The sequence below is a fragment of the Odontesthes bonariensis genome, chromosome 3, assembly GCF_027942865.1.
Source record: "Odontesthes bonariensis isolate fOdoBon6 chromosome 3, fOdoBon6.hap1, whole genome shotgun sequence".
In the NCBI taxonomy this organism is placed as follows: domain Eukaryota; kingdom Metazoa; phylum Chordata; class Actinopteri; order Atheriniformes; family Atherinopsidae; genus Odontesthes; species Odontesthes bonariensis.
The window spans coordinates 28,666,066-28,679,165 of record NC_134508.1 but is presented as its reverse complement, the minus strand read 5'-3'; the positions used below and the strand labels follow the sequence as shown (position 1 = coordinate 28,679,165).

Genomic DNA, 13,100 nt, shown 5'->3' with positions numbered 1-13,100 from the left:
GGTCCTTTCGAGCCCCATCTACATAATGAGAACATTCCCTCGTATAATCTGAGGGCTCAGGGAACTCCTAATAAAACCAATGGAAATGCCTCACCAGTCTTAGAAATATACTGGTATTCACTGAGCAAGGACACCTCTTTCAAAAAATGCATCCATGAGGTTATAAATGTTAATATGGTGAATAATTCAAAAGAAAAAGAGGAATTGTGTCTTTCTTTGCTCTCTGTTGATGCTAACAACACATTTTTCAAAGAAAAGCCCGGCGCTCCAGCAATTCAGAGGTTCTTTGAGCTTTTTAATCCTTGCCTCCGTCTTTTTTATGCCTTTCTTTAAATCTTGGATTCCCTTTCTTCTCTCTTCTCTTTGTCCCTTTGTAGAAATCCCATGTACCATATCGTGACAGCAAAATGACTCGCATCCTGCAGGACTCACTGGGCGGGAACTGCCGCACCACCATGTTTATTTGTTGCTCTCCCTCTAGCTACAATGATACGGAGACCAAATCTACCTTGATGTTTGGCCAACGGTAACATGCATCTGTGTAGCACAACGATACACATTCCACTGTCATTTTGCTGCTTGTGCAAGTTCATATAATACTGAATGACTCCAGTGTTGCTTTTGATGACCTTTACACAGCTATAGAGGCAAGGATTTTGGGCTTCAGTTGGTTTTTACTTTTTTAATCTGAAGGGTTAGATTTTATTGGCCGATTCTACCTCTTCTTCCTCAAAAAGACCCAGAAAAAAGCCTGCAGATGCATCTCCAGTGTTTTCCCTCTTCCTGTTGATAAATTATATAAATTATAGAGATAAATTATATGTCACATAGCAAAGTTCCCATTAGAATGTCAATATGTGGTTAGATTGTTTTATATGTTGCATGGAGGGACTTATTTTTTGTGTTTTGTTTTATTAAAAATAGATGTTTTTGGCTTGGCCTGTGGATATAAGTATACAGTGCACAGACACAATACATAAATAAACCACCATCGCTTAATTAAGTCTGATATGACAAGACGACTTCAGATAAGCCTTTTTGTCTCTCTCATAATGTGGGATTGAACATTGAAACATAGTTTTCTATCCATAGATTGAACATTAATGACAATACAGTCACAACACTCAGCTAATTTCACAATGAGGCTACTTGTTTGTGTTATGATAAATGAATAATCTATAGTCGCATACATACAATATTTTTATAGCTGTCTAATGCATGAGTACACCCCTCTTTCTACATGCACCATGTAACACAGTTGGCAGAAACCCAATTTGCATAACAATTAATGAGTCGCAAACCCATTTTAAGCAGCCAGGACTAAAATGTCTGTCTGACAGTTCTTTTTTCCACATACTTTCCTTTCACTGTCTTCTCTGTATATTTTCCTGTCATGCTCCTAACTTCACACTATTTCCTTCTATTCCTCTCATCCTCACTCTTTCTGCTTCTCACTGTATCCCTCCAATTAGAGCCAAGACCATTAGAAATACTGTATCGGTGAATCTGGAGCTCACAGCAGAACAGTGGAAGAAGAAGTACGAAAAGGAAAAGGAGAAGAACAAGACAATGAAGGAGACTATTCAAAGACTCGAGGCTGAGCTGAACCGCTTGAGGAACGGTAGTACTTGCACTGACATCATGCTGCCTTACAAATAATCTGCATATCATCTGCTACTAGGAAACTGTGAGAATGTTTAATGTCAACACTGTGAAAAGTATATTTTCAGCTGGGCCCGTGCATGGCACTGTCTTGCTATTAGTTGGTACACCCAGTATAGTACAGACTATTGTATGGACATAGGCACAGATAAAGAAGAAGTCTCTATCAATGCCCATTAGCCCAACCTTCCAAAAACCATTAACCCAGAGGATTTATGGTTGAGTCAATACAACCCTCACTTCATAATCTACAGAGAATAAATCCCACTACTTTTACTCAGATTTTCCTTTTGCTCTAACTCAAGGTTGACATAAGAAGAAATCTCAAACACAACCCTTAAAATTTGTTTCAGTCGGTCATGAAGCCGTCAAGATGGGATATGACAGCTAATTGCCATGATGGCTTCAAAACTCATATTCCCATCGTCATCAGATACACCGCATGTCTGATTAGTAAAGGTTGAAGACTGTAAATATAGTAAATGTTATACCTGCTAAGCATTAGCAACAACAGTTTGTCTATAAACAGTCTGATTTTAGCACTAAATAATACAAAAATGATCAAAACTGAGATTAGTTTTAAGATAAGATGGTCAAGGAAAAATCTTTGTCTTGTCAAATTTCTAGTGAAAATAAAATCCAAATATTCATTTAGGTGTTTATTTAACTCTTTGTTTATCCTATGTGAATACAAATGAGAACTTGATTGATTTCTATATGTTAGACATGAAATCTAAAAAAAATAACAAAAGCAAGTCATTGTTATAACAAGTAACTAAATGATGAATATTGATTAGTTTATTTTTTATTCCTAGTGAACCTCTACCCATATATCGACTGTTTTTTCAGAATAATTTTTTTTCCCTCTCTGTTAGAAATCTTTACTTTAGAAACACTCTCTATATTCTTAAGGTTTGTCAGAGAGGTTTATTATTATTTCATTCAAACCTTCAGATTCTGTTTCATGCATTCTAATCCTTGAATTTTATTTTATTTCATTCAGTTTTGAATATATTTCTGGCTGGAGTGCTCACCATCCCAAATCCCATTTGTAAAGTCCATCATGCCATAAGTAATTCCCAGGTTTTTTCCCTTTCCTCCTGTCGTGTTCCCTTCTTCCATTGAATGTAGAATCATGGATAATTTAAAGATAAGATTATTTTCATATTGATTGATATGATTGTAAGATAATGATGAGTGAAAATAAAAATGTGGTATTTGCTGGTGAAAAGCTTTTTCTGCAGACAGATGACAGTCAAGAATATACTGTGTCCATAGAAGAACGAGTATAGTAAATTTCCCTGTACCAGCCTATTTTCATTTGTGGAAGATTGTTCACCAGCCGAAATGAAATTTTCCCCACTTGGCAGACATTACTCTTTTTTTCCACGTCAGTGCGGATTTGATTTGAGCTTATCTAAAAACCTGCCAGTAGAGATATAGAAGGAGTGCGCCCAAACAGAGCGATTGGACCCAAAACACATAAAGGTTGTTTTCTGACTATTTCTATTTCATTTAGCTTTTTTTTAGAATTTTGCTCTATCTCATCACATTGTACAGAAAGCAGCCAATATGACAGGCCTTATGTTTTATGAATCTTTATGTTTTAATATTCCTCACAGCAACGAGGGCTCATCACACATCAGAACTTACAGTAATGTTCTCGCATATCAGCACACAGACACACACATTCACTCATCCGTGTTAACGTGCACTCAAAAAACAAGTGTGTTAGGCGCTGTAAACACACATTTACTCTTAATCATGGGCACACTCTCGTGCACACACATCTCCTTCTTCCGTTGAATGTTTTAAATGTCAGTGCTCTCGCTGGTATTGATCATTTAATATTCAAGTCGTGTATCGAATCTTGTCTGAGTCGAAGACAACTCCCTCAGCAGTTGACCTGAATTTTAAACAAATTGTAACACATCTTTATCGAGCATCTATCAGTGAAAATAATTACTTGGAATGCCTCATCCATGCACTTGCTCTCATTCTTCTGTGCACACACACAATCTTTCTTCGGACTCTCTTCTTCCCTGTAGTGCTCTCAATTTAGTGTTTTTAATTTCCTAATAGATCATTTTGACAACATCTTCACCCACATTTCCCTTTCATAGTCTCTTCAATTGCTGCCCATTTTAGACAGAACTCCCTAAAGGTGGGTGCTGTTGACCGCCATCTTCCACAACATTATCAAACCGTTTTGTCAAGGCTAGCCAGTGGAGAGGAGCAACTGTCTCTTTCTGCTAATTCAGCTAAATATGAATTTCCTTCCACTCTGGAGTGGAGATCCTCTGCTGGGGGCAATGGAGAGACAGATGTTTTAATTATACTTAATTTGGCAGATTCTTTTGTTGATCAGCTCACCTTGAGCTAGAGAAGCAGACCTGCTTGGCGGTGAGATTGCTCGTAAGGTTAACATCCTCTTAAATGCCAGCTACCAAGGATGCCCATTCAAATATTGCATTGCAACGAGATGAATTGCATTATTCACCTCATTGATAATTTCTTTAAATAATCTGAGCAGATGTAGAAAAGCCTTCTTTAAAGAGTCAGCAATGACAAAGAAAAAACGGAGAAGAGCCATTTAACCACACACGAAGCAACGTGACATCATGAAGCTGTGTATAAATAGCACGCCACTTCAAATACGCTGAATGCTCAAAGAGACAGGAGCTAAAACAGCTTGCTTCAGACAGCGGATAGACTCGGGGGGGTGCATAAAGTGTCAGTATTTGAGCTGTGAATCACGCAAGGCAACTCTAGTGGAGTCCCAAAATAGAAATATAGAGCAGGAAATTAAAATAGTAGGTCCCCATAATTAGCATAACCAACACAAAAGTTTGGACTTGGAGTTAAGAATGGATTGCCATGTCAATTTATGCTTATTTGGGGGAAATAGGGGAAATAGGGAAATATCTTTTGTGATAGTTTTTGCTTTTCAATTAAGCAGGCTATATTTCTAGAGACTAATCACAAACCCCTTGATGCTGAAAGGTGTAAAAAACATTAAAAAACATTGAAATCCAAAGTCACTATCAACCTTTTTCTGTTCGTTCCATGCCATATTCAGTTTAATTCTTTTCTTTTGGTCTTTTTTTCTCTATTGCACCAAATCAAGTCATTTCATCTCAAGTCAAGTCAAATCTCTTTTATTTGTATAGTACATTTAAAAACAATCGAGGCTGGCCAGAGTGCTTCACTGTATAAGAATACAACAACCATAAAACACAATAGATATTACATCATGATGATAAAATTGCTCTATGAGAAAGGAAGGCTGAGAAAAAGAGAAGTCTTTGGTAATGATTTGAATTGCTCAAAAGCAGTGAGCAGATCTAATATAAAGAGGTAAGCTTTTCCACAATTCAGTTGCAGTGACTGCAAACGCTTGGTCATCTTGTCTCAGGACTTTTTACATTGAGAGAAACCCAAATGGTTTTCCAATGAACAAGCATTTGGTGACAATTTTTAGTGAAGTGCAAAAAGGGCATTAAAGGCTGTGAAGGACCTCTTACTGAATATCTAAATGCATTCAGAGGTAAGGGCAGAGTATGCTGAGTATATACCTACTAATGTCTTTTTTTTGTGCTTTAATCCTTAGGCTTGGATTTGCTAGAGATAAGAGATGAACACATTAACAACAATAACAAATATTTTGTTCTCCATCTCTAGGTGAGAATGCCGTTGTGCTGGGTCAGCTGAGTGAAGAACAGAAGGATACTCAATTCATGCCCCCAGATTCTAAGGAGGCTGCTCTTGATAGATGCAGCCCCTGCACTCCCTGCACTCCCTGCACTCCCTGCACCCCGTGCTCCATAGCCTCCTCCATCGTGGTTCACATCTCTGAGGAGGAGCGGCAAAAGTATGAGGAAGAGATCCGCAAGCTTTACAAGCAGCTGGATGATAAGGTGATGAATGGATGCAGCATGAGGACCATTAGTACATGAGCGTAGAGCTGGTTACATACCATATCTGAGATTTGGGTAATAGTAAGCACACATTAATACAAACAGCATATTGTACATGTATTATTCATTGAATCATGTAGTTAGTGGCTAATGTTGCAACTCTAAGGAATGGATATGATAGGGAAATACAGAAGCAATCTTTAATTTTGACAAGCAGCAAAGCTTTCATTTATGTAACAGACCAGATTCGACACGTTTATTATGCTCTACAATTCTGTTCCATAATAGTGCTTTCATCAATAGATAGTCTTTTATATATGCAGAATCATTAGCATCAATTTTTGTGGGTTTTTTTGTGTTTTTCTGTATAATGTAAATGAGAATCAATATGATGCCTTAAATGTTTTTACATATTTATACATTTCTGAGTGTACTACATGTAGATTAATCCACCAGAATGCATACAGTTTATTTTTTCATACTAATGTAGTATACCGGACATAATAGATTTGATGCAACAATGATATTACGTACGGCATGTCTGGGTAAAGGTGGCATTTAGCTTTGATTGTATTCACACTACTCCATATTGTATATTTTTTGCACTTAAGTATAACCTTGCTGAAAATGTCTAGTTGTGATCAGACACAGGGCCCATAAGTGCCTACTGTACAAGTGTGCATGCAGTAATATATACCACTGCAAATCTGTCCCACTGAAGGATGATGAGATCAACCATCAGAGCCAGATGGTTGAGAAGCTGAAGGAGCAGATGCTCGACCAGGAGGAGGTAAGAGATCTGGTTTTACATCCTTTCAACAGTTAGGTTAAACAGCTCACAGAGGGCTGCAGTTCCTGCAAATGAGCCAGCGTAAGTCACAGTTTAAATAGGCGTTAGCTGTGAAAGGCTTTTCTTATCCTGCCCTTGAGATGAATGAAATGGAAAAACAATCCTTTTCAGATGCCAGAAACCACTCGAGGAAATTAAAATGTCTTTGCTTAATCGTTAGTGTATGTAAGTGTAAGTGTGGCTGCTTAGTACAAGTTATTCAGAGAAGAATCAATACAAAGACAGATGAAGGACTGGAGCTTGATGTTCAGTTACTGCAGTTAATGTTCATTTTGTCACACATTATTTAATTCACTCCTTTTTTAAGGAGTCTGCCAAACAAATAAGTATAATGCCCCTAGTGATCTGATATGTGATTCCATCTCTTATTGGTGAGCTTGATTACACCAGTTGTGTCAGTTTAATGATCCTTCATTTAACGGGATATGGTTTAAGTGGGTAGCCATGGGGCGCCTGCATAGTGGGTTGAGCAGACGCCCCATGTACAGAGGCTACAGTCCTCCCTGCAGCTGGCCCCGGTTCGAGTCCCGCATCGGACAGCTCTTTGTTGCATGTCCCCCTCTCTCTGCCCCCTGTTTCCTGCCTCTCTTCAACTGTCCTGTCCATTAAATGCATAAAAGCCCAAAAAATAGAATAATTTTTTTAAAAAGGTCATTTCTGTAAGTTTTAACAGTATGTCTTTATATTAGAGGTGACACAACCTAAAGCAGGCTTTGGTTTGTAGTACATAAATAAGAAAAAAGTCTCCACATTTGCTAAATTTGTTCATTCATATTCTAAAAGGGTCCTGCTGTGCTGACCCTACAAAAATGATAACCACTGAGCCACAGACTGATGGAGTTACATCCATTGGTTCAAACAGACGCTGTGTGCTTGTGTAAATACGCAGGAACCCTGGGAGGAGCAACATCTACATTTAATGACAGCCATTCAAGGATATGACCCTCAGTGGGAGGCAGCAGTTCAACAAACACCATGGTGGCAAAATAAAATCCGTTCGAACAATTTATGTTCATCATCTAACATAAATATTTAAAATGTGTTTCATCTGTTCAGTTACACTCATATTGTGTATAGGGTTTGTAAACGTATCAATTATTTCCAGGAGACCAGGATGAAAAATACGATCATGTTTTATCAAAACCAAGAGCGAACTGAATAAGAAGGGGCTTAAGAGCTGACAATCTATTTTCCTTTTCTTTCAAACAAATCTTTCTAATTTCATAGTTCATATTTAGCTGAATCTCTGTGTCCTTCAGCTTCTAGCATCATCCAGGGGTGACAGCGAGAAGATACAGTCGGAGCTCGGCAGACTGCAGACAGAGAATGATTCTGCTAAGGCAGAGGTGAAGGAGGTCCTTCAGGCCCTGGAGGAGCTGGCAGTAAACTACGACCAGAAGAGCCTGGAGGTTGAGGAGAAGAGCATACAGAACAAGCTCCTCGCAGAGGAACTCGCTAAAAAGATGGTGAGTCTACTTTCTGGAGGCTCGCGTTTCAATCATGTGGCTTAAATCTGGGAAAAAAACAAAAAGGAGGAGAGAGTATAAAAATGAAAGCTAAGATGAGGAGACAAAGGGTGGTCTTGAAATTAGTTATGAAATCTGTCCAGCCCCAATCTGAAAAGAACGTACAACAACTAAGAGAGGATAAAAATGAAAATGAAAGCTGTCTACTTTCTGGAGGCTCGCGTTTCAATCATGTGGCTTAAATCTGGGAAAAAAACAAAAAGGAGGAGAGAGGATAAAAATGAAAGCAAAAATGAGGAGACAAAGGGTGGTCTTGAAATTAGTTATGAAATCTGTCAAGCCCCAATCTGAAAAGAACGTACAACAACTAAATCAAAGTTGAATTTGAGAGATATTGAGAAAATTAGATTTCCATGAAAGGAAAGGTAAGATCATTTATTTTTACAACTACCTGTGGTGATGAACAGATTCTTAGAAGAAAACCCAAAAATGATCTGAAAACTGCTGTTACTGGCAGCCACCGAGGGTACAGTATTGACTCTTCTTAATAAATACTTAAATCATTGTGATTTTCATTGATTAGCTTGTTTACACGATAGAAGCAGTCAGTGCTGCCAAAGATGACGTTTAGTTAGTAAAATCTGGTGTTGTTTACCTATAAATCCTTTGATAGTTTTAATAAATGAAGTTATGATTTATTAATTAGGACATTTATTAATAAAACCAAACCTACCACAAATTTACCATGTAGCTGCAACTGCTGTATATCTTACAGTATTTCCTAATGATTGTACATCACAGTGATATATATTCTCATGTAAATGAACAGTTAACAGTTGATTAAACACTACCAACAGATAACTGTTATTTATCATCATAAAATTGTGCTTTCTGTCAGGCGACTCCCCCACACGCTAACTCATGAGTGCAGATTGTTTGACTGATGACAAGCCCCGTTTTAACTCTGCTAGGGAAAAGAAAAGAAAAGAAACCCTTTTACAGCAGACGTTACATCAGGCTTAAGAGCATAATTTAATACAGGTTACAGGTTGAAGAATTGTTGTACTTTTTAATGTGTTAATCCCAATGCTGGCCATGGATTTTCATTTATTTTTACTTGTGGGGATTAATCAAAACTATGAATGCAAAGAAAGGTTAAACTTAACTGTAAATATACATAATGTCAGTCCACTAATAGCCTATATACTTCAGTTAATTACTTTCAGTAAGTGGTTGTTTGAAGCTGTAATATTTTGAATGATAAAACAATCCAAAATATGCTCTTTCAGTCAGCTCCTTAAAGTGCGTGTTGCAAGTTAAAAACCAAGTTATGAACATACAGCAAGAAAACTGTAGGCTTTTTGGGGGAAAAAAACCAAATTGTCTTTATGCACCAATCTAATTAAATTTAGAGCTGATTTAGAATTGGAACTTTGTACTCTGTATAAAACACAGCTCAGCAGTGACCTCGCAAAAGGGAGAGCAGCCAAGTGAGGACGAATTTAACCATAAAATATATGGATTCCCTCAGTTTTGATGCTGGTGAGGTCGTAGATGTAAATACACCGGACAGACCACAGCCGTCAGTTGTCAGGTTTAGGTGTGGGGAGGTAAAAGGTAGGACACGGATGCGGACTTAAAAAGAAAACTTGGTTTAATTCACAAAAAACAAAGTACAAACAAAAAGCGCGGCTGAGCCGGATTCAAAAGACTAACTGTACAAAACAAACAAAAGGACTTGGCATGGCATGGGAATAAATAAATAAATACTTAGCTTGGGTAACGACGAATATCATGGACAGTACAGGTATCATGGCAAACAACAAAGTAAGGTGTGAAACGAAGGCAAAGATCCGACACACTGAGAGGGGAGACTGGAAACTAAATATGGAGTGATTGGTGACAAGGTGCAGCTGGTCAATGACAGACAGGTGAGGGGAATGAACTAATTAACTGAGTGAGGGAAGTGAGGGGAAAAACAATGGCAAAACACATGACATAGACTAAAAACCAAAATGTAACCTAAAACATGATAACTAAAAACATAAGTCCCATGGCGTGACAGTTAGTAAGACGGCCATCAGAAAGAACTCAATTGGTGGCGTGACGACGACTGCGGATGGCATCGGTTTATGATTGTTAACATTGTGTTCATTGTATTGTAATGTTTGCTGTCACATACTAGAGTGTAACAAAACTACAGCTGACATTTTAAAACATATTAAGTGATAAACACAACCTAATGCTAAAGGATCAGCGAGTCATTTCATACACTGTATAACAAAGTAATCCTACCATTTTTTTTTATGTTAGAGCAGGAGATGAATCATAAATCAAGACAGAAAGGAAAGACAAAAGTGAACAGCTCCAGCCTTTGTTGAGTTGGATTTCTCATCGCTCTGTCTCTGTCGAGCCGCCGGTTTCATACACGGGTGTCCTGGCAGGCTGCTACAGATGGTAGGGGCTGATGTGGCTGCATTGGGGAAATCGCTGTCTGTTATCAGTCTCACTTGTTTCTGGCTTCAGCATCACTCTAAAATGCCCAATAAAATCTTGATGTGCATAATCCTCCTGTCTAAAAAGATTGGTGCTCGTGGTCACATTTGTAATTAAAGAAGTGTCCCTGAAGTGCCTTCACTTCACCAGAACAAATTGCATCCAGGCAGGAAAGCTTCTTTGAGTCAGGATAACTGTGGACTCATGTCCTGAAAGGATGGAGTTTGAGCAACCTTCACTAACACAATAACTCACAGTTTTAAAATCACAATAACACCATCTAAGTTCATCCCAACTGCAAAAGTCAATTGAAGCAGAGACACTCCCCCATGTTATGAAAAATGAAAAAAGTAAGCAGTAAGTGACCACTTTTCCTTCTGAGTTTCTGCATTTACGTAACAAAAAATACATTCAATTGAAGTGAATTATCAAACACATATTTCTACAAATTGTTATGTATATACTTTGTGAATAGCATTAACCAAAAGTTGCACATTAAGTATACTCAAAATAAACCTAAAAAGGAATTACACATAATAACGTATCATATATATTCCGAGGATTAAGTTCAGTTAGCATTAAGCTGTCAGTCAAACCACGTCCACACAATCCTGATGGAGTTTTTGAGTGTTCAACCAAACACTACCTACTACTTTTGATTGTAGTTTAATCATGACTAGTGATACTGTGATCTGCTATTTGAACTCATTATCATTAGCAGTTCTATTACACTCACCAGATTACTATAATACTAAAGAAAACAGACCATTTTTAATTATGTCTGCATACATTTAGGACATTTTAAAGTTACTGTTAATCTATTTGTATGATAAGGAAGTAAAAATATAAAAAGATATTGTTGAACATTAGATAATTGATAAGATAACACTGGCAAAACTGGTCAAACATAAATACAGTTATCTTGACTTACTCAGTCAACCGAGTGTGCCATTATTAATTCTTTCCTTCAATATTTCATGCACTGTTTTTTGTTCTGCCAAAGGGCCGCCCTCTCCGACTATAGCTGCATTCGCACTGTAGGAACCTTTGGCAGTTCCTATAACCTTTTAATCCATGGGGCCGTTTTTTCCCGCATTCGCACATACAGGAACTCAGGACCATGGCCCTCAGTTCCAATAACCATTTCAGCTCCTTCTCGGAGGTCGGGTCTTTTCTGGGTTCTATAGGAACACATCTGACGGAGGTGTTTGGTGGTCGGTAGCTACGCTCTTTGTCATGCTGTCACGGCTGAAATGTTTACTCATACGACACGGACACAACCTGCGCGTGTTTAATAAGTTAAACTTACACGTCGTCTCCTTTGTCTGCGGCGCTCTGCTCTCCTTCATGAAACCAAGAAGTATCGTCTGCGCTCGATTCTTCGTCTCCTGACTCTCTGTGTGCTCTTCCAGCCTCGATATTAGACGCCTGATGTGATCGTCCATGATTAATATCACCGTCATGCAGACCATGAACACGGTGGCCTCCTAGCTCTCCATATTAGCTTCTTTGTGGTGTTTTTTTCTTCTCTCCTTACTTTTCGTGGGTTTTGTTTTGTTTTGTTTTGTTTTGTTTTGTTTTGTTTTGTTGTTGAATGTGGCGCTAAAGTAACACGTCACTGTCGCAGACGGTTACGTCCCATCAGTCTCTATCTGGTCCCAACTCATGTGCGAATGCAAACTGAAACAGTTCCGCTGGGGAAGGACAGTTATCAGTACGAAATTCGAGGAGGACCGTTCTTAGAACTGCGTTCTTAGAACTGCGTTCTTAGAACTGCGTTCTTAGAACTGCGTTCTTAGAACTGCGTTTCTTAGAACTGCGTTCTTAGAACTGCGTTTCTTAGAACTGCGTTCTTAGAACTGCGTTCTTAGAACTGCGTTTCTTAGAACTGCGTTCTTAGAACTGCGTTCTTAGAACTGCGTTCTTAGAACTGCTCTGTCTGAATGCGGCTTGAGTCTTCCTCAGAAGCTGGTTCAAAAACTGATGAGAGGACTTGACAGTATAACGACTCACTGCACAATTTAGTCCGCGAAACCCACTGACACTGCCATTCGTCCTCGATCATTTCACTTAGCACAACTTCTCTGTCTGTTCTGCCCACGCATCTCACCTGACAGGACTCCTTCTCAGGGATGCCACCTGGCAGTCTGACAAGATGTGATACCAAACCAAAGATTTCCATATAAGTGAACTCAAGATAAAGAGATGGAACAAAAATCACGTAACTTCAGCCTCTCCGGGGTTCTCCTCAACTTAATTTTGGATCATTAGGACTACTTTTGATAATGTGCAGCTTTGAAGTTTTTAGAATCATCTTGATGTACAGTAGAACTGGGACACTGACCTAAAAGAACGGTGCCGTAGAGTCGATTCATCATTCCACTCTCAGATTTCTTCATCTCTGTTTTCAGTGGAAACTTCCCTCTTCCTCTGCAATAGGCTATGTCATCACTCACAGTCAATGGCATTCATCAGAGTGCCTTGAGTCCCTTTCCGTCATATTGATTAACTCATCAATCCATTCAATGGTCTTCTTGTCACTGTATCTTCATAAATCTTTATTAAACTAAACAAAAATGTTTCATGACCTTTCAACCACCCGTCTTTTGGTAGTGGTAGAGATGAAATGGAGAAATGGATAAAATAGTGAATGTTACTGTATTTAAGGCAGAAGAAAAGGTCAAAAGTGCCATCAAAAAAGAGCTGAAT

General features: G+C 38.4%; 1 protein-coding gene across 8 annotated transcripts in view; it reads left to right on the top strand.

Annotated features, from left to right (window-relative positions):
* kif5ab (kinesin family member 5A, b) overlaps window positions 1-13,100 on the top strand; it is a 72,299-nt gene that overhangs the window by 36,407 nt on the left and 22,792 nt on the right. For all 8 annotated transcript variants that reach the window (XM_075461440.1, XM_075461442.1, XM_075461441.1 and 5 more), the window contains 5 exons: window positions 378-526; window positions 1,473-1,621; window positions 5,344-5,579; window positions 6,301-6,369; window positions 7,689-7,895. In XM_075461440.1, coding sequence (XP_075317555.1) covers window positions 378-526; window positions 1,473-1,621; window positions 5,344-5,579; window positions 6,301-6,369; window positions 7,689-7,895 — 810 coding nt within the window. The remainder of the gene's footprint in view (window positions 1-377; window positions 527-1,472; window positions 1,622-5,343; window positions 5,580-6,300; window positions 6,370-7,688; window positions 7,896-13,100) is intronic.